Below are 22,500 nucleotides of genomic sequence, written 5' to 3'. Positions count from 1 at the left end.
GTTGGTGTGTAGTAGTAGTAGTAGTAGTAGCGGCAGCAGCACGTCTCTATTGGTGTGAATGGCCAAGACAAGGCAAAGCGAACAACACGACGGCAAAGATCATCAGCAAACATGGAAAGCTCCTCGACCGCCACTTGGGGGCGATTTAAGATTCATCAACTACACACTATCAAAAGCGTATTATCAATCGAAGCGATTCATTGGCGGGTGTCACAGGGACGATCTATAGGTAATCGCACACTCTCCCACCTCTAGTGTTGACTCGGAAAACGGAATGGTGTTAATGGGTGTAAGTGGTAACAACATTGTAACAAGCTGCTGGAGAACAAAGTGACGTTAGCGGGGAGGAACGGGCAGGGCTAGGGAAACACCAGCTGTTAAAGGGCGGTATTAACACAAATGATAATGGCGATAACTGGGTGGTGGGATAGAAGAGCAGGGAGCATAAATGGGATATTAACACTTAACACTGTCAGGATTGGTTAACAACGTTAGTGTTGCTATAGTACTATAGTAGGCCACTTCGTTTCATCATCGTGATGATGTTGGAGGCAGTTATGGTAGTAAGTACTCGTAAAACGATAATGCATTAGCATACGCTTTTCGACGATGGAGAAGATTAGGCTTTGGAGCTAATAATGAAAGTTTCATAATTGGCCAATCGGTGTTACGGCAATCCACCGTGGATGCGCTGCCCTGTGAGGTCTGATGCTGTATTTGGAAGCGGAAATGATGTTTTATTGTGCTCACTAAACCACTTTCAAATGGTTATTACCATCTCGGTGGCGTATCTGACTATGAAATAGATATAACGATTTTGAAATCGCTTTAAAATGTTGGCCAATGTACTTAATACCCTACCAACGGATGATGTGCCGTTTTTAAGTACTATCTTCAAAGTAAAATTGCTTTAGCTTTGAACGACAATACGTATAATAGTCTAAATTAACCTTTAACATTTGCTATACTATCATACCAAACTGGCACAACTCGTTGTCGAAAGTGTCACTACATTTTAAACAATTTAATAAAATGTTACCTCAAATAAACCACAATTCTAAACTAAAGATGTACATAAATCTCTGCGAATGACCAACTGTTTCAATAAAACACACATTTAAACCAGAAAATTAAACAACTACGAACCACCGGTGAGCTTTAAATAACCATCACGCGCGCAGCACGTTGCATCCATCAAAAGAACGCTAGCCAATTATGCTCATCAGCTTCAGCCATTTCAAGCCACTGATTAATTACATTATCTGGTGTCGATTGCGGTTCGCTTGTATCGTGAAAGCAACGAGGAAAAAAACACTCTCCTCAACCGGCACCGACAACATGTTAGTGCAGGCGTCCGTCAAGCATAATATATTCTATTTGACCTCATCACTAATGGACGTCACCGGGGTGGCGTGACCACCACATAAATGCATCGGAAGGTATAAAACCCCCCCCGCTGGAGCGTATCAAACGCGCTTCGCGACCCCGGAATTCCTGGAATGCGGAGTGCAAGGGTATAGGATAGCAAAATATGCTGTCAATTTGATATGCAACGGTGACAGATATGAGCGTTATAAACGGCTGGAGCCGCGCGATCCTTGCGAGCGCTGGAATTCGTGGAAAATACGTGGAAAAACCAAATTCCAGCAGCTCATGGCGGCTCCCGACAACAAGTAGTTAACGTTCAGTTCACACACACAAGCAAACACAAGCTGCACACTGATGCACACGGGGAAAAGGGGAAGGAAAGGGATGGAGGGGTAATACTAACAAAGGAAGCGAAAACAGACACACACACACACACACAGAGCAGAGAACACCGAGCGTGCGTATGAGGGTAAGAAAAAGGGGATCTTCGAACCTGTTGGTGGTTTTGTGGTCTGGGGTCTAGTGGCGTGCTTCGCCTTGTATGTACCTTTAGCTCCCGAGGTGCCCCGTTTCGAGTTGTCGGTACAGGTGACGTAGTCCTCGGTGGTGCTACCCTCCGACCCCGCACCACCGGCACCGGGAGCGGGACCACCATAGCTCGACTCCTGATAATGATGTGCGTGATCCTTGAGCAGATCGATCGCTCCATTGCCGGGCGATCCTTTCGTGTATGGAGGGCGTCCAACGGGGGTCACGGCCGTGTGCTTGCTTTGACCGGGCAAATGAGCTGGTTGCTGGGTACCGCCGAGGGGAGTGCTCTTCCCACTACCGGCACCAGCGGCCACCGAAGCCGAGGACGGTGTGCTGCTCGAGTCTTCCTTCTGCCCGCCACTGAAGCGCTCCTGTTGTGCGTCCTGTGGTGAGCTGTGTGAACAAAAGGGAGGGAAAATCAAGGTCATTTGAGGTTATCTCATGTTCCTCCACTTCCCCTCTCTTCGTTCCCCCGCCACCTACCGATGAACGAGTGGTTCGATTTTATGCTGCAACTTCTGCTTCTGTTCGCTGTTACTGCGCGCCGCTCGCTTCGACGGTGATAGGGGGCGCGAGGGACGGCGCAGGGTCGCTGACTTTTGTGCCCACTGAAGGTCACGGTCTTCCCGTTCCATGCTCTGCGAGGGTATGACGGCGATCGAGGGTGTCGTCGGTTTCACGATGCCGACCGCATGCTGACCAGCGGTTCCGTTCGGTTGTTGCACACCGCTCGCCGTTGTCGTCGTCTGCAGGGGCAACGTGCTACCGGCCACCGTCACCGGTAACGGTGGTAGAGGCTAGCGGGGGATGGGATGGAAAATTTTAAACATTTTCCCACGGAAATCTCGGAACAGTCAACGCACAAAACAAAGGTCAACAAAGGTCCCGGTTTCGCTAACCCGATATCCCGGCGACCCGGAGGATTATGTATGCGAATTTAATTAATCCAGCTGCAGGATCCGGATTCCCGGTACACTATCTCCGCCCACAAAGCACACCAACTCGCTAGCTGTGCTCGGTGAAGCGTGAAAATGCATAGGAAATGGATTTGCATGCCGGAAATGGCATTTTCCGTTTTACACACTACTGGCGGGGGCACTGATTGGAAGTTTTGTTTTGTTGCAGTTTCGATACAAAATTGAATCTAGAATAGCTACAAAATCGGACAATCTAGCTTGCTTTTTGTTTTGATAAATCCCAAGTCGTTCGATTGCTGTATAGAACGTGGCTTGATAGTTTAGAGGTATAGTTTCACAAGCGAAGGACAGTAAAACAGAATTCAGGGCTGCGGAAGACTCTAAATAAACAACTATAAAAATCGTAGAATTAGCTTAACTAATGGCTATAAGATCATTTGTAGTGAAGTAGAGCAAACAGGAATGAGATTAATTGATAAGAATAAGCAACTAAAATATGACTCACGTAAGATTGAAAGAAACATAATAAAAGAAGAAACAGCTCAGAATAATAGCAGGGAATAGATCCTTTCATGTTAGTATTTGAACTTAATAAAATGCGCATCGGCATGGAATTAGGAAGAATAACATAACAAAAGAAGAGAAACATAATAAAAGAGAAACTACATGCATGGCATACACGAATGAGTTGAAGTTCCTTTCGCCTGCTTAAAATTAAAAAAAAAATGCTTGGGCCTCCTGTTTCATTTTTTTTTGCTTCAGCAAGTTGATAAAAAGACTCGCTAGGAAGATCCATTCCCAAATGCTTTCCATCTTCAAGTTATAAGACTAAGTTTAACGAAAGAAAGACAACCCGAACGCTGCCTCTTTCACAGCCATTGCTACACGTTTTTCATATCGAATCAAGAGTAGCGGAAAATGAAAATGTGAAGCAATCCACTCCCAAAACGTTACCATCACCGCTGAAGTGGCGAAACGGGGGGGTGTTAGAGAGCTTAAAGGTGAGCAAATTATTAATTACAACACCCACAAAACTCCCGCTTCACCGCCCCCGGAACACCATCGAGCCGCCACCAGAGGCGCAAGATGAAACTGATAATCCTTAAAATAAATAAATCTGCCTCGAGGGATTTCAATGGTGAACGGGTGGCCGCACCCGGTTCATTCGATGGCAGCGCGCACCGAAAAGCGCACCGACGGGGGTGGACGTGGGGCGTGTGAAAAAGGACTCATGTAGCACTCGTCGTTACGGTTGAGCCGCTCTTCGGTGGTGTCGCTATTTTTCGTGACGGAACGGAATGCCGCCATGGAAAGGATACTTTTACGCGAGATTGAATTCCATTCAGGTTGCGCGAGCATTTAATTTTAATTTCCCAGAACGGCTCGAGAACGAGTGAACCGACTGGGGGAGACCGGGGTAATGCCGAATGTAGGTCACGGACGAAGGGCGACGAGGCTCTTGGTTATCAATGGGAAGGATTTCACCGGCACATGAAACCTTTCCGCGGTGTTTCACGTCTTTTCATAGTAGCAGCGACAGTCGGTTTCGGTTGGTGGAGTTTTAAATGTATTCTCACAAGTTTCCTCAAGGGCGGAATTTATGGGAAGACTCCCAAATGCCTTTCAGTAAGTGAGACCGGGAGTACGCTATTTTCCAGAGCACGAGACCCGCATTTGCAGACGAGTTCAAAGGTTCTCTGAACGCGCAATACACGCGCATAAGGTCACGCGATCAAAGGAGGCCAAGAACCTTACTGGAAGGTCAAACAGCCAGTTTGGGTTCCCGTTTTCTCTCTGGAGGAATAGCCGGGAAATTCAATGAAAGATATTTAATCAAATTCACCCGCCTAGACACCGTTGCAAGTGATTTATGTTTACTGGGAACTTTTAATTGATGCAGCATAGATATTGTGCCACACCGGGATTCTCTTTATCCGCAGCTCGCTGCCCGCTGCGCTGTAACCAATGGCCCCGGGACAAAGAAAGTGTCAAATGACGGTGACACTTTGGACGAACTTTGTATGTCCATTCTTCGCTGGACTTTTGCACCGGTCAGTACTGCCTTTTATGGGGGAGTTTTAAAGGAATAGATAAGAAAATATGCTACGTTGGATGTTGCAAAAGGATATCCGGTCAAAAACTTGCCACAGCTATTCCTCCAAGCCCACAGGTACTCCAAAAGATGTCGATAAGGACACAGTCACACACACACATAGACGTAAGGCCTCACCTGATCAGCGATATCCTCCATATCCAGCACGTCCGTATCCATCGAGCTGCGCTGCTGGTGCTGTAGCAGCAAGTTTTTCCTCTTGGACGTCGGCGTCAGCTTCCCGTTCTCGGCCAAACTGTACTCGCCACGTCACGGAAAGAAAGTTTTTGGCCCAAGGAGCACACAGCAGCAGGTGTTAGCCAACTGGTTGGTTCTGAAGTTCTCAAACTCTCTCTCTCTCTCTCTCTCTCTCTCTCTCTCTCTCTCTCTCTCTCTCCCTCGGAAAACTCACCTGGTGGTCATGATGGTGGCCTGCGATTCGTTCCAGTTACCGTCTGACGTGTCCCGGGTTCCATCGTTCGCCAGTGAGTCGGACGAGTGGAACGGTGAACCGGGCGAGGTGCCAGACTTCACGCCACCACCCTTGGCCGCTTCCTTCTGGGGTGATGGTGGTGCCGATAGGTGTCGCCCCGGTATGGATTGCTTCGGTAGGATGTGCGATCTGGACGAGGCACGTCGGCCCTTACCGACCATCGTCAGTTTGTCTGCGTCTTGCTGCTGTTCTTCTTCCTGCTCACCGCTGGTCGGTTGATCGAGACTTACGGAGCGCTTCCGGAAGCACTCTTTCCGTCGATCGACTTGGCTAACCGGTGCCCGGGACATGCTCTCGGGGTCAAAGCTTTCACTCGCATCGTGATAGTCACTGGGTGGCGGTGGTGGAACACCCGGTAAATCCTGGAATCCTCCATTCGGTCCTACCTCCGACGGACCATCGTCGTCCTCTTCCTCGTCACTGGCCAGCGAGTTCGGATCGCTATCCTGGAACAGTTCCCCGTGGCTCCGTGCACCTTCGGATTGTGACTTTTGGAGTTTCTTCTTCTTGACCGCACCGGGCGATGGGACGGGCGAGACGCGTGGTTTGAAGTCGATAAAGATTTCGCGCTCCTCACCAGAAGGACGCTCCTGATCCAGCTCGGGCTCACTCTCGGAATCGCAGGTCGAGCAGCTGGCATCGGACGAGGAGGAGGATTTGGTGTCGTCCTGCATGTCCAACGGATGCTGAATGTTCGATGGCGTTACCGGGCACGATGGCGTCGGTTGCGTGATGAAGGGCTGCGAGAACTGAGGCGGCTGTGGCTTGATCAGCGGTTGGAAGGATTGCGTAGCCGTCGTTGGTGCGGTCGCCGTATGGCCACCTAGTGGCTTCTGTGGTGCTACGACAGGCCCGGTGCATGGCTGTGGTTGAGGTTGTTGAGGTGGTGGTACCTGCATGATCGGTTGCACTTTTTGGATCTGCTGATGCGGTACCGAGTGACGCTTAGTCAGCGAATGCGTTTCCGGTGTAACGAAGGCGTACGAGGCACGTCGTTGTTGCTGCTGCAGCCCTTGTACCAATGGCAATCCTCCAGCGAGTTGCTGTTGGTGCTGCTGCTGCTGATGCTGATGCTGCTGACTCGGTGTTGGTGGGACGGTGGCATGTTTGTCCGAGTGCAGCACGATGGCGTGAGCCGACATGCGACGGTTCAGACCACCGGTGGCCGGTGCGCTGTCAAAGGAACATCGAACATGATCTTGATTAACGCTCCCGTTGGACAGTATGAGATGCTCGGGAGGTGGCTGAACAAGTGCTGATGATGATGATGGCACCAGCTCGTGATGATGATGCCCATGGTGATCGCGCCTCGGTAGCGTGTGCGTATGGAACTCCGACTCGGGCTTATGATGGATGCAGGTGCGTCGCGGTAGGCTGTGCGTCTCGAACGGCACGTAGCCGTTCTCGTAACCATGCGCATACTGTGATTGCTGATGATGCTGCTGCTGATGCTGCTGATGTTGCTGCTGGTGTTGATGCTGATGGTGAGGCTGATGAGATGCATGATGGTGAAGCTGCTCAAAGTCCTGCTTGCGTAGGAACTGGAAGGTTGGTTCGTTGGTGTGACTGGCACGTCTCGGCAGCACGATACTATCGTACGCATCGTATGGGTAAGAGGCCGTTTCGTAGGACGTCCGGGAACCTTCGGTCGATCGGTACGAGGTTGCACTGTCCTGCGAGTGATTGCGGGAGTGCGTCTGATGGGTACCGTCCGAGCCGTGGCTGAACTGTGAGGAGGAAGCGCGCGACGGTGGTAGCTCAAAGTGCTGTCCTCCGGCCCCGTGCGCCGACGAGGAAGGTGGTGAGGTGAGGGAGAAGGGTGATTTCGGTGGTTCCTCCGACTGCGTGCGATGCAGCAGCTCATGATCGAAGCTCGCGCCCGGACTATCCGGAAGAGGACGAAGATGTGATGAGCGTTCAAGGAAGCAAGACGAAGCGAAAGCATCATAAGCAATGGAGAAAAGACGAGATAAGGGAACGTAGAAAATGGAGAGCATGAAAGTGTATGTGTTTGTATGTGTGTGTGATGCTTCTCGTCGTCAACAGACTGAGCCACCATGAGGAAGCTACTTACGTGATGGGGCCTTCCGGTTGCTGCAGCACCCCGCCGGGATCGATACCGTTCTCCTGCAGCCGATCTCCTGCCTCCGATAGGCTTTTGGTGAGCTTGCGACCCCCACCATTCAGCCCACCATTCGTCTGGGCGCCCTGGGACACCATTTTCACCTGTCGCAGGTGAACGGGGCACAAAAAAAAAAACGAGCAAAACGTCCAGATTGAAAGCATAAATCGCATGCTGTGGGCGTAGGTCTAGGTCGTAAAGGGAAAACTCAAACAGGGTGAAACAAGGGTTAAAAGGAGGCACGGTGGAAGAGGCAGAGGAAAACAAAAACAAAACCCAGCGCCCGAAGCGAAACCGCGAAGGTTTCGCCCGGGATCTTGGTAATGGATCAACGTAATCCAATATTGTGCCAAAACACCCTCCCCGCAGCACCAGTAGCGCTGTCGTCCCTTAAGGCAAGCCCTGAACAGGGGTGCAGGGTGCGCAGTGAGCAGAGCGAAAGAGAGAAAGAACTTTTATTCGGTTACTGGGGTGGGGGTTTGTTGCCGATGCGGTTCTGTGGTTCCGTGCGCCTGTCGATACGGGCGATTGACGTTGCTTGGCATAAATAAAATTTACTTTCCAAGTGGCAACCACCACCCTTTACCTCATCCGCGGTACCAACCGGTCCCACCTCTTGGCAAGGGGTTGAGCCTTGGCAACCCTTCGAGGTGATCCCCGAGGTGCACTGAGTGCCCTAACGTCATTGATTCGCCTGATCGAAAATGGTTTTGATGATTTCAGCGGCATACAAGCTGTCGTCGTCGTCGTCGTTTTGGTAGTAGTTGTTGATGTTATTGTCGTCGTCGCCAAGGATCTGAAGTGGCCTCACCTGCCCTGCCCCAAACAGAACAACCCAGTGAGCCGTGTAGCGATTTCGAGCGAAATGGAAGCGATTGAAATTGGATTCTTTGGCTTGTTGAACCGTTAAGCAGCGAGGATCGCTATTCGTAATGCTACTTTGTAACCATTAGGAACAGTACATAAGCGTTTGCCAATGAGGCGCCAAGCTGATGAATACCTTGGTATAATGGTTTGGTTGGTATAATGATTTAGCATTCGGGGATTGGGTGTTTCAAGTAGGGAAAATCTTTGCCCAAGTATATGCAATGAAATGTTTATACATTTTCTCTTATTTACAATTTTTATTCTTTTTGTAGGTATTATTGTCTTTCTCTTTCTACTTGTTCTTCATCTTGTCATAATATCTTTTTCCGCTTTTTCACTACTCTCGATTTGGAATTCAATATAAGATAAACGTTCGTCGAAAACCATTTCCTTGGAACAACTTCAAAGAAAATTTTACTGCTGAGCATCAACCGCAGCAACGGCACCAGCAGCCACGAGCCACGACCAATGCCTCTTGCTGGATGAAATAAATCCGTATCAAATTTATGCTGATTTTATGCTCCATCATTTTCCACGCACTCCATAAAAAAAGGAGAAACGCGCTGGCAAGAAATGTGACCTTTTTTTTTTCCTTTCGCCATTATTATGGTGTCGGTTATCGCCGGTTGCGTGTTTGGGACGACTTTTCGATCATTTCCCCTGGACTGGGACTGAAGAGCTGGAGTGTGATTGAAAGTGTCACCAACTGGCCATCCGGTGTCCAGTGGTGATGGTAACCGCAGCCGCAACCTCGAGATGTGACCTACTTCTCCAGAGAATTTATGATCCTCAAGTCAAGACCAACTCTCGCATCTGATATCTGCGCTTGCTGCTGGATAATCCCGCTAAAAGAGATTCATCTTGAATCGAGGTGGTGGTTGCTGGTAGTTCAAAAGCGCACTGGTCCCTTTAGCTGGAAAACCCGCACTCGTGTTTTAAAGTTTACTTACACTTTGTTAGGAAAATAGTTTTCCCTCGAGTGGAGACTCGCCTTGGAGACTTTCTAAATTCCCGGCAGCTCAAAGTTCGCACCCGGGACCATTCGAGACCATCCATCAAAGGTCAGTCCGGGGTAGTGAGAGCAAAAATGCACTCAAACAGGGAAGTTCTTCTCTTGAGCAAAAATGAGAAGAAAAAAAAGTTATTTACTTACGCAGAGCATGCAGCCTGTCGACTGGCAGCGCACGGTGAGCCAGCTGGTACGATGTTCTGGTGAGCCCCGGAACCAGAAGTGCTGCAGTCCATCTTAAATTAACACTATTTTAGTGCTCTTGGTGCTCTCGCTGGGGCTAGGAAGGAGCACCACGTTGTGGTCGTGTCGAAAGCAAAGTTTTCCCAACCTTCACGGCGATTAAGCGCGAAACGGTCGACGGGGTCGACGAACGATGGCTACCGAGGCTAGCCTATCGGTGAGTTCAGCTCGCAAAGTCGCATAATTAAAAGCAAGTTTATCCATTTATCCTGAGCCAGCCAACCAGCCGTCGGGGTCTGGGTAGATGAGAAGTAAGTGCAGAGTTGCTGCTCGCTTTATCTGTTGCAGTGCATCCAGTGCAATATTTAAAATTAGTTTTTGTGTAGCTAAGTAGTGTAGCTAGGTCACAGCACGATTACAGGACGTTTCGGTTTCGGTAAGTATGAAGCATTAAAAATGGCTAAAACCCGGGGGATAGTTTTGCTTGTTTAAAGCGCTGCCATAAAAACCTTCGAAACTCTCGCCCTCGGTTTCAGCGCGAAGCAATTGTAAAGCAGGATGCATCGAGGGCATTTAGTAAAATCCCTCTGCTGCTGCTGCTGCTGCTGCTGTTGCTGGCTCCCGAGTTTTTCACAATTGGTGCTCGCGATGTTTGCACGAACTGGCTCGAAGTGCACACTCAACACCTTTTGTGTTCAACATTAGCCAGCAATTTTGTTGAACCGTCGGCAACGGTTCAACGTTCACTCAACCACGGCAGAAGTGGTTCAGGTTACACCGTCCGTTTTTTTTTGTGTTTGGCGTTTGTCGATCGTCGAAACCATCACAATAAAAGGTGGTGGCTTCGGGGCAAGCAAAAACCTGCAAGTAAAATGGAGCGAGAGCGATCCAACTTCATTCTCACCCCTCCGTGTAGCAAGGAAACACTCGGAACAACTCGAAATTGGCGCGTATAACGACTGGCGGTCCTAACGGGGGGAACTGGTGCACCATACGCCTTCCGAGAGCAAATCGCAATCCGTGGAAAATGGCATCGTATCGGTTCGGCCAGCGTAATACTTTCGCGGTGGCAAAAAACTAACGCTTCGTTCTGGCTTCGATGGTCTGGCTTTCGTTTTTTTAAGCCGCATTGGCTTCGAAGGCTATCAGTGTGTGCGTATCGCGAGGCCACCACGCTCGCGAGGTGAAAAGGCTTGCGGCAGTAATCGAAAACGAGATTCTTGTTTTTTTCTACCCGTATCGCACCGCTTTTCCTGTGCGTTCGCCGACGTACTAATAGCCATTGGGTTTCGTTTCTCTCGTTTTTATGTTATTAGCGCTTTCGAGGTGCATCATCGTGGTTCGATTCGCACAATCCAAAAAGCGCCAATAAAAGGACACAAGTCCGCTAGCATGACCCTGCGGATGCTGAAGCGGAAATGTCTATTCTGCTGAACCAACCATTGTATCGACCGTCGACGACTGGAGTGGGGGCTTATTAAGGTGATTAAAATCATAAAAAGCGACTATCGCCTATCATTAATGCATCGATCATACGCGTGCGAGGACGCGGGGAGAGCATTTTCCTCGCCAACCGATGAAGGCCGGTTGTGCTAGAATCCCCAATTTATGGCTCGACCTCGACCGGTCTGCGACTGCGGGATTTGCATTCCGTGGGCGTACCGTGATCCATTATTTTAACGACCAACCGAGGGTTATAAATATTGAGTTTTATGTTTTATGGAGCCTCATTTCGTCGCCTACACCCGCTCATTGTCTCGCGGTGCGCGAGAGCTTTGAGATAACGGGCCCCGTAAGATGGTTGAAGACGAAGTGAGCTTCGTTCTCGTCTCGAGCTTGATCCGAAGACAGGGATCGTTCGTGAAAATGGGATTTTATATAGCTAACCGTTTATGATTGGGAATCGTTGTAGCATCGAGCATACGCAGGGATCTCCGGCATGCTTAAAAACGGCACATGAAACCCTTAAACGCAGCATGTCAATCAGCTCAGGTGATATGTATCGTGCACCGTAAGCGATGGAACCGTCGAAGTGGAATTCAACTTCAACTACCATGTGATGATATTCCGCTGAAGGTATTTCCGGCATCCCAAGCTGCTAATGGCGCTTTTCCAGCGCGGTAATCCTCACTAGCTTCGTTCAAACTACTGCATCGTGGCCCTTACTCAAACTACCTAACGGGGTGCCGGGTGTGTTTCCAGAGAGTTCCAGAAATAATGCCACTCGGTTATACCAGGAATAGCAACCCCCCCGCCAAAAAGCACTGATTGTCGCTGCCGGAGAGGGTGCCGAAGCGCGGTGTATTTCGTCCCAAAACCGTACCTGACGGAATACGCAGCATCAGCACTCGGTACCGTCCATCGGTCGTGGCGTCTAGTTGAGCAGGATAAATAATGCCCAACACTAGAGTGGGCACTTCAGTTCCTCCAGTGCTAGCTGTTATTGTGCTCCACTACTTTGTACTCTGGGAGTCCCTTTAAGCCCGACTCGGTTAGTCCATTCGGTGGCTCCCAACGTTACCCAATCCCCGGGCTAAACGGTGGCATGTTCACTTGGTTTGCTTTCGATGGTTGCCCCAGCAATGGTCCCAACCGAGCGTCGAGCGTCAATGTAGTGTTGCTACGGCCCCGCGTCCCGCGATTGCATAAACTGTGGCGAGTGCCACGCAGTTTGAAGTGGCAGCTCGGAGACTCACTCCCAAGTGGGCCCACTTTAGTGTGTTTTAAGCGCCGTTTCCCGGTACCGTTCCGGTTTCGTTTAATGCCCATTGCCATGCCCGCTAGACCCGCTGGAATTTGCAGCATCGCAGCATGCGGCTTTTCCCTTTAAGTCTCACACGGAAAATGTTCGATGCGGCGCCAAAATGGTGCGGAACTTTTGCGTGCTCGGGTAGTGGGAAAAGGAAATGTGGTGGTCTGGTACGGTCAGTTGTCCACTTACCCGGTGTATGGTTCTGGGGCTGAGCGATAGATTGTGCGGTGCGGCCTGCTTCTTCCCTAGGTAGACCTCGGTTTGAGTTGCCTGCGTTTTCATGGCGCTTCGCTTTACCTTCTCCAACACCACCATGTCCTGCTGCTGTTGCTGTTGATGTTGCTGTAGTTGATGTTGTTGGTGCTGTTGATGGAGGTGTTGCTGCAGGTGGAGTTGCTGTTGCTGAGCGAGATGCTGAGCCGCTTGATGTTGCTGTTGCTGCTGTTGCTGCTGATGTTGCTGGTGTTGATGATGTTGAAGGTGTGCCTGATGGGCTAGTAGAGCTGCCTGCTGCTGCTGCTGCTGTTGCTGCTGCTGTTGTTGGTGGTGAATGTGCTGCAAATGTTGCTGATGCTGATGTAGATGTTGATGAAGATGGCCCGATGGTTGCTGCTGGATCAGCACATGCTGTTGCTGCTGTGGTTGAGGTTGCTGAGCCTGCTGTTGTTGTTGCTGTTGCAGCTGTTGCTGTTGCTGCTGCTGTTGCTGCTGCTGAGGTTGACAGTGGCTTTGGTTGGGAGTTTGGACCGAGAGTGGCTGCTTCTGGAGGGTCTGTGGCATGAGCGGTTGCTGGTGCTGGGTGGCGGTCGGTTGCGTCAGGATCGAGTGAAGCGGTGCCCCGGCGTATTGCGTGGTCGTATGATGGGCCAGCGTTATGGTCGGCTTCTTGCCGCCAATCAGTCTTTCTTGGCTACGGGCTGCCGCCAGCCGTGACAGCGGTCGGCTACCCATCGCTTCGTCGAATGAGGTGAGCGTGTAGGAGCGGGCGAAGCTGACATGTTTCGTCCTGGAACCGCACCGTATCCCCGAGGTTGCGTCCGGTTGAGGAAAGGGGAAAGGAAAAATCGATTAACATCCCGTGCAGACGTGAAAAACGATGGAGGTCTGAGCCTTCTTCGAACGGAAAACAATAAACGGAAAGCACGTTCAATTCCATGCTCGTCTCGTCTGCAATTCCTAACGAGTAGGATCAACCCAGGCGACGCTTTTCGTAGAACGAGACTGTTTTCAATTTGTGTTCGACGAAGCCTTAAATTAGCTCGAGGCTGCTCGAGACAGACACACACGCGCGCTGATGCATACAGCAAATGTACGGCCAACGGGAAACGAACGAATATGCTTCAAAGGAGGAGTCCTTTTACTTAAACTAACAAACTCCAGTCCGAACAATTAAAGCTTCAAACTTCACTGACACAACTCGGTTGACAAATCGGCCACACAGCAAGAGAGCAATACACTTGGAATTAAAACAGAGCAAAACTGAACAACGGAAAAGGAGCAAAGCTGAATTAGATTTCTTCTACGCTTCTTTGTGTGTGTGTGTGTGTGTGGGTTGCTTCAGGGTAACGAAGCTAGCAAATTGAAAAGAAAGTTACAATCGCGAGAAAATAAGAAAATGTTTTAATTGAATTCCTTGGAGGGGTAGCGTTTCCATCGAATCTTCATTCAGCGATGGAAGCGTGGCCCGATTGAATGTCCTCGTTGCCGTTCCTGCTGCTGGGACCATCGTGTGGATGAAAAAAAAAAAAACTTGTGCACAACGTTATTTGCTCGTCCGAAACAATTTCCAATCGATGCGGTTCATGGAAGTCGCGCGGAAGCCTCGGAATTTCCATCGCGATACCATCTTCCCTCGAAGAAGCTCATTAAATTTGTCCAATCGATACGCGGACTTACATTTCACGGATGATTCGAATTTCTCCGAAGCCCGTAAATTAGTATCGAGCCAGCAATTTCCAACCCCTCCCCCCCGGTGTGACGATGGTTTAGGCTGAAACCGAATTTGTTCGCGCCGATAGGCCAAATAGTCAACAGATCGATAAATAATTTCACGGACTAACCCACCACGCAGGAGCAGGACAGCTGATAGGATGAAGTGAAACGAAGGCATTAGGAGTAGGAGCCTTACGCCTAGACGTAGGCCGCTGACGCGCCTTTTCGATCAATCGATTATCGTTAAAGTAGTTTGTAAAAGTTTAAACCATTAGCCAGCTCATTGATTCGATCGGTGTGCTAAAGCGTGGTTGCCACGACAGGAAGCGATGACAAATATTGATTTCATCAAAGCCATTGCTGGTTGAGTGGTTTTCAGTGTTTAACTTGACTGATTCAGTCGTTGGGAATTTAGAGCCACTTCTCGGTCAAGGCTACGGATCGATGGCCGAATCGGACGAATTATGGATTCATTTGGAGGATTGTTTCGCTGAAGTGGAACAACTTTTCGTGATCGCCTGTTTCTGTTTTCGGCATTTTAAAGTTGCTTTCGTTGTTTTGTGGTTTGATTCGGTTGCATTTGCATGGACAACTTTTTACAATCGAAAAAGTAGTCCATTCATCACTCCAAAAAGTACTTTTCAATGCCCAAGCCTTATTCTCTGCTTGAACAAATAGAGAATGCTTGAACAAGCAATAGAGAGTGATCGAAAAATTATGATCGTCAGTCACTTTGTCGGTCATTTAGTAAGGGTTGATTGAAATGTTTGATGGTTATTTCCTTAAGCTGCATTCTCAGCAACAAATGATTGAGTTGCTTTACAATTATAGTTTTAGTTTGTCGATATTTTATCCAACATTGACCTCATATCGGTTAATTTATTAAGGACAATGCGTACTTTTGCCTGGCCTCTACTTCAAGTAATTAAGTTGAAGTTAATCAACTACAAAGCAATGGAAAACTCATCAAAATAAAAAGTAGATAAAACCCACCGTCAAAGGTCCCATAAAAAGCTCATTAATATGGTTTACCGTTTGATGAGTTGGAGCAAATCAAAATCAATCCCACTCGCGTACCCGGTTGTAAGCTTCACACTTTATTGTGTCTGAATGCAATTTGATTTGAGAACAAGAACGACCCTCTTTACCACCCAGCCGATGCTGCTGCTGGCTGTTCCACTTAACAAAAGAGGTGCCAGCGAAGACGATGGTATAAAGAGTAACAAAAGCCACAATCGAGCGCTGCACCATTGAGCACGGTCAGATGACAGCTGGCAATAAGTTTCGCTACCGTAACCTCGGGGTTCTCCACTCTTTTTGAACAACATTTTCCAACACTGCGAGCGGGGAAACTGCGGGCAGCTCCGGTGGCTGCTGTGAACATCAATTATTCTTTGCTCTTCTCCGCCTTATCCCGGCCTTCCCCCGGTACCCGGCGTGGTTGTTTGCACAAAAACAACGGTCATCATCCAGCGCTGGAGCAAGCAAAGTGGCCTGGCATGTTTTGTTGCCGTAAGACAATAACCATCCCTTTGGCAAGTTATTAAACTATAAATACCGGTCGCTGCCACTGCAGCAGCAAACAAAATGCTGCAACCAGTTGCCCGCAGCCCGTACCGTCGCGTGCCGCAGCGCTCGGTAGCGAGGAGAAATACAACAAGCAACAACCATTTTGCAATGATGTTCCTGTCGCTGCTGCTGCTTCTGTTGGTGCCAGAGACGATGATCGTGACGATGATGATAGTGCAGCAACAGCAACAGCAGTAGCAGCAGCACCAGGAGCAATGGGAACGATAACAACTGGCGGCCACTTTATCTTCATGACGTGCAGCCCAATCGACCCAAAATGGCCACAGATTCACTGCGGGATGCTCTTGATCTTCTCAAGGCGCTTCACACCGCCAAGAAGGGGACAGCATTTTTGGAGTGGTGGTGGTGGTGGTGGCAAAGTGATTTGGTTTTTGTTGTGTCCCAAAACCACCCAAGAACGCAAGAAGCATGCTTCCATTTTTAGCGTTTCGCGAGGGCAATGAGAGTTGGTATCTGAACGGGAGGAAGACAAGCACGGCATTCGAGGGGGTGGCCCCGAATGGAATCCTCCCCCACCTCCCCAAAAACAAAAAAAAACGAAGAACAACCTGAGTTGCTCCATTGTTCAGCTCCGCGAAGTTGTTTCGAAACAAAGGACATCCTTATCATTTCGAGAGCATGACACGCGAAGCTCGCTAGATGAATCATGATTCTCGAAAACAAATGTTCTATCCGACGCCTCCGAAAACAAAAGGCCCGGGTATGCAAGGCCACACCAAAAGCACGAGCACGAGCTGTACACTTCACGGTTTTTCGACGATAGCGCCACTTAAGGTGGATGTTTGAACATAGTGAAGTTAATGCTTCATTCGCGGTCTCCGTTAACTGTTGTTTGTCCTATTGTATCAAGAAGTACATTAACTTTAATTTCAAATAGCATGTCGCCTGAAATTTATCCAAAATTGAAAGGCATCTTAAAAGAACTGTCTTCGATTTGCGTAAAGGAAACGAAACATACACCAACGGACATCAAAAGACTCAACGAAGAGCCCAAGGAGAAGATGTAGTACAAGGTCATAACGGTGTCAGCTCATCGTGAGCACTAACATCCTCCCATTGCCAGTGTATTAAAACGATGTCAAACTGTTTTGTCTTCTCCGCTTCGCTTTGCATTTGCTCAACCAACGATAATCTCAACCGTCGACGGAAATATCCGTCCATCTTCTCCGTTCTTTGTTGCCCTTCCTCTCTCTCTCTCTTTCTCTGCACCAAAACAGGCCCACTGGCCATCGAGCGACGGTTTGAAAAATTACCACCATCCCGAGATTAGACAACGGATTTCAGTTAACGTCTTCCGTCATTCCACTGCATTGCCGTCTTTCATCTTCCGGACGGATTTTCATTCCTTTTTGCGCCGCCACTAGTGGCCAGTGCCGGGGCAACATCCGAAACCTCCTTCATTCTGCCGATGTCTGGATGCTGGAGAAGAAGTAGCATCAGTAGCAGCTTCAGCAGCAGCAGCAGCAGCAGTAGCAGCAAAGCCGACGCCACAAAATACATTAAAAATGGATGAAAAGCTGCCCGTTAGCCTCTTCAACAGCTCATCCTCGGGATGGTGGTTGCTCCTTCTTCCACTCTCCGGGCAGTTCGCCCTACCAGTAATGTTCGTGTGGGAGGAATTTAACTTTTTGCCACTTCCGCCGGACCGCAATTTGTGTGTGTGTGTGGTGGTGGAGGGGGCGGAGATGCCAACGTTTGTTGCCGGGCGCCATCAACAGTAGCAGCACCGAAGGAGCACCGATGGATTCGGAAAAATGGTTTTTGGACTGAGCTCGGCTTTTTGGCAATGGCCATCGAGCTCGAGTACGTACAGCAAGAAAATGGCAATTTATTGGTGTGGTCGGGGTATCGGTCGGTCGGTCATTCGCTTTTGTTTGTTTGCGAACTGCCACTCTCCGTATAAACTGGCAATAAATCTGGCTGCAGTTGCAGGGTTGAAACAGTAGGGGAACAATCTGGAGTCGGATTGTCGGAGTCGGATTCCGTTGCTTTATGAATTGGAAAAAGGCATAATTGCGCACATTGCGATCAACGTCCACTAGATTGAGCTCTCATGCTGGCTGTGGCCATTTCGCTGTCAAAGCGTCGCTCGTTGTTGGTTAAATTTATAATTGCAATTCATACTACTTCGCAATCAAGCATCGGCGCTACGTATTCAAGAAAGTAATGTTTATTCAGTTTTCGTTCGTTCGTTTCGGTGAAACCATTTTCCTACAGAGCGCCGAGTGAATGGACAATCAAACTTTCCTTGAAAGTGATCTCGGTGGCGTGTCCTCGCCATCATTCATCCCGCGGCGCCATACGATGCTCCGATACGCTCGCTAATTATCTCAATTCATTCGAGATCGAGTATCATAACCGACCCATAATCATGCTAGAGGCCAAATTTGATTATGAAACTTACTCCCCTCGGGTTCGGGTAGGCTGTATGCGTAAACTCACTCACTGCTCCAAGGAATCGACACATAACAACGGAGCAATCGAGTTTGCGGGAATACCAACGACTACGCTAGAGAGATTAATCGAATAAACAGTCGGAACGCAGCAACGCTCGATGCTGGACGATGGCCGGCCAACGATGAGATCCTTCATTAGTTGGAATGTTGGTTCGCTTGGATGCCCACAATTTGGGAAGGAGCAACCGTTCCTTCCAGTTGCCCCTCGCACCAAGTTGCCAATTAACATTGTATCAACTTTCCCTCCTCCCACTCTCCTCTCCCCTCACGCTTTTGCTGGTTCGGAGTGAATGGAGTGGAAAAATAATTGATTTTCGTTTCACTGAGCATCCCGGCCATATTGTGCGCCCGGTTGTGGCAAGAATACGTGGCCAGCTGAGCCTGGATCTGGGAATCGATAGAAATGTGCTGTCTTGCCAACGGGATCAGATGTTCCGTGAGCTTCTTCCTGTGCAATGTTGCACTTTTGGTCGTTTAGTTATCATTACCACAGCACGGACGATGCTATGCCCCAGACGGGGGAATGATCGAGCTGTAAATCAGGAATTGCGCAAGCGTATTGGTGGCAACATCTTCGACGAATTGTGAGGGAAGCGAGGGTGGTAAGAAACAAATACATTAATGTATTCTTCTGTTCAGTTTTGCAACCACACATAAGCTGCATCAGCAACATGGAGCATCCTAACACATGGTCACTGACACTTTGCAACTGCTACCAGTAAGGAACTTGGTTAAACTAATATTTAAGCTCTTCTTCTGTTCAACATTCGACGACGATGGAAAATGGAACGCAAATAACACACACACACACACACACACAAACACATACATACAGACGCTAGACAAATTGAAGCATAACACGATTGGTTTCATAAATCCTGGAATACTCCCAATGTTTGAACAAACCTTGTTGGTCCGCCTGGGATGCCATCGATAAGGGCAATGCTGGGTGGAGGTGGTGGTGGAGGCAGCAGATCATGGTGTGCTGGACATCGATAAAAGCTGCACGAGGACGGGTGTTAAAGTGTGTGCGAGACCGCGAGCGGGCACCCACAACCGAAGGGAGGCATCGGTGTTGCGGGAACACACGTACGCACACACGCACACACGCGCACACACAAATACGTAATATATGCATATGAGGTTGCGTAAACGAAGCGCATGGATATTGGTGCATGGCCGCATAGCAGAGCAGGGCAGGGCAGAGTTATGTTGCAGGAGGAGGTTTGTTTGCATTTTCACAAAAACACATTTGCCACGATGCAAGGACGATAAAGAGACAAAAAAGAGAAAGAGAGCGGAAATGAAAGAAGAGAGAAACGTTGTTGACTTTTAGGAAAATGTTTTGAAATTCCTTTTTCGAAGAATTATGGGAGAGCATCCGACGTACGGACGCTGGCATCCTTTTTTGACAATGTTGTTCGTACAGCTCGAAGAGTAATAGCTGAAGCAGAGCATGCACGCCCATGAGCAAGCCAAACAGTTGTAGATGGTGCTGGTTGTGAGTTTTATTTTTAATAGAAAGGCAATTTATGCTGTTTCGTAAGCATCGTGAACAGTAACAGTAACAACGAACATTTGAATGTAACTAATATTTACAGCAAAATCCCCAAAAACGTATTTAAAAAAACAATTTGCAAATGGTGTTCCGATAAAAAGCAGTTTCAAAAAATGGTTAATATACAGAAGAGTAATGTACATGTATGGAGAACGCAATATTTACATTTATGTACAAAGTAGCATTATTCAATCTACATTGAATAAACTAAACACTGATGAAATGTTCCATCAATTTTACACAAAGTTATAAACTTGACTGTGTCGAACGATCGAATAACACGAATTGATACACAAACAATGGAAATCAAGCGTGGTTGCACTGTAGATGGAGTAACCTTGCCGTTCACCGCACGATGCTCAATTCTCTGGAAAACAAAATACCCTGGGCTGGATGATGGTTGCATGATGTTTTGGACAATTCGTTCTGAAGCACACATGAATACGATAATGGCTTCCCCCAAAGGGCCTTCTTCAGCGGATCCTTTATCTTGTCGAAAGCGAGCCTCCGACCACCCGCCCCGAGGGCAAACCTTTCATCTAGCCAAGCTTTGTTTCATCGATCAACATCGAATCAACAGCAGCAGCAGCAGCAGCAGTAGTAGTCGCCGGCGCCGGTTTCAGGGAAAAAGGGGCCAATGTGAGAGACGAACGTAAAGGTTCGCTCGAGGTTGATGCTCCAGCACGACTGACTGGTTGGTATTATCTTTCAATTAGCTGCACAACGCTTACCCACCGGCAACTGGCGGGTGACGGTGCAGCTTCGCCAAACGGTGACCATGGTTATTCGTCTATTTGACCGCCTTTGGCCCCCGGATCGTTTGCGTCATTCCCATAGACCATCGTTCAACGGACGACGACTGCTCGATTGATGGTGCTCTACGGCCACATCCCAATTCGACCGATTTGCCAACGTCAACTCGGAATGATTGACGCAACAGGGTGATGTTAGGATGGAAACATGGCCTCTCTGTGAGAATTGTGGGCCTCAGGTGTGGGCTGGTGCGATGAGTGCGTGTTGCAAGAATATGTAAGAACCGATAGAAGAGCCGTAATCAAATCACTGTTGATGCGTTTCGTTACTCGAATTTCCCTTCAAAGCGTTTGCCAAACAGCGTGGTCTGGAATGGGGTCCACTAATTGGCTCACTTGTCCGTTCATTAGGAAATGCGTTTTCGATACTCGAACTGAGTTGTGATAGACGGTTATTCAGTGAGCCTTAAGGGAGTTGTCTGCAACTTGTCGTGTTTTCATTTCTAATACTTCAAAGCCATCAAGGCCGTCGTAAAATGTCACTTGTGTTCCGATCTCAATTCTGTCCAAATACAATCGAGAATAGGTAAGTATTAGCTTGAATAAAATGAAAGATGGAAGGAGGTAGCTCAGCTGCTCTGAATTAAAAGAAACTCGGTCGACTTTGATTGAATTCTTGATTTCATTCAATTCTTCGAGGGACTTCAAATTGACGAAAAGGCTCCACGGGGCTACTGGTACGAACTTAAAGTCGAGGGAACTGTCTACAGGCAACCAAGATGCTCACGGTGGTTTGAAAAATCCCCTCGACGGTATCAAGTCACTAGCAGGAGACTTGCAGTGGCCGACAACAAAGAGTGTGTTGTGATTCGACATGTATCCAACCAATTTAAACGTCAACTAGAGGCCACAAAACCAGACCAAACGGTCTCCCGTAATCCCTTGACCTGACGAGATTATGTAGCCTTGAGCCCAGACTTTCACTCCGTTCTCTTCTCAGAGCTGTGCAGAAGGTTTTCTTCGCCGGACTGGCGACCTTCAGGAAGAAGCAAAAAACCACCGGTGACAGTGTGCATCCAACCCTTTTTTCGATTCTATCGGACGCAAAAAAAACAAAATACATCTAGCGTACAGTTATCATAAGCTGTAGCAGTTCCCGGAGAACGGTCTTTTAGCCTTAAAGAGTAAAGAGGGAGAGACAGAGAGAGAAAACCTTTGAGAAAACACAAACCTGAATGCATGAAAGAAACGCGACGTGTCGAACGGAGCATATGAAGCATCAACACGAGCATGCAACAATAGACGCTGAAAAACAACTAGCCATGCCCAGACACAACATTATCAGGCGGAAAGAAAAGAAACACTGGACGATACGACGCATGGCATGGCCCGCTGTCTGGGATGCGCCATGCTACAACTCCAAAGTACTGGCGCCTCCATCGCGGTGTCGGGGTACGTGGGTATTGTCACAATCTACACACAACAGCGTGGTCTGTCGCGTTGCCAAGATATTGCATTCGAAAACGGGGGAGCGTGTAAAGCATGGCCTGGAATGCGATGGAATGTTTCGGAGGGGGGTAAGAAAAGAAAATGAAGGAAAAACATACAACGTATCGTACGCTTGGCGCTTGATGTCAACGTTTCTGGCGCTTCCCGTTCCCCAAAGAGGAGTCGAGCCGTTGAAATACAATAATCAGGGATAGCATCATTTCTGAATTAGTGTCAAAGGAAGTGAGCGACATAATGATTTTTTCTCGCTTCTGTCTGCCTTACCCAGCTGTTATGAAAAGAAGTCGCTAGCATTCAAGTTTTATCACTACGCTGTACACCGAGGTTCTCGCTTCGATGATCTCGTGAACGGTGCGAACTCAACTCAAA

General features: G+C 48.5%; 1 protein-coding gene across 1 annotated transcript in view; it reads right to left on the bottom strand.

The window, feature by feature from the left end:
• LOC125960132 (uncharacterized) overlaps positions 1-22,500 on the bottom strand; it is a 64,708-nt gene that overhangs the window by 5,445 nt on the left and 36,763 nt on the right. The window contains exons 6-12 of the mRNA XM_049693336.1: positions 19,219-19,314; positions 12,524-13,340; positions 7,476-7,627; positions 5,321-7,285; positions 5,047-5,164; positions 2,383-2,696; positions 1,862-2,292 (exon numbers count right to left, since the gene is read on the bottom strand). Coding sequence (XP_049549293.1) covers positions 1,862-2,292; positions 2,383-2,696; positions 5,047-5,164; positions 5,321-7,285; positions 7,476-7,627; positions 12,524-13,340; positions 19,219-19,314 — 3,893 coding nt within the window. The remainder of the gene's footprint in view (positions 1-1,861; positions 2,293-2,382; positions 2,697-5,046; positions 5,165-5,320; positions 7,286-7,475; positions 7,628-12,523; positions 13,341-19,218; positions 19,315-22,500) is intronic.

The sequence above is a fragment of the Anopheles darlingi genome, chromosome 2 (genome assembly GCF_943734745.1).
Source record: "Anopheles darlingi chromosome 2, idAnoDarlMG_H_01, whole genome shotgun sequence".
In the NCBI taxonomy this organism is placed as follows: Eukaryota; Metazoa; Arthropoda; class Insecta; order Diptera; family Culicidae; genus Anopheles; species Anopheles darlingi.
The sequence above is the reverse complement of the archived record's forward strand: the minus strand, read 5'-3'. Positions and strand labels throughout refer to the sequence as shown.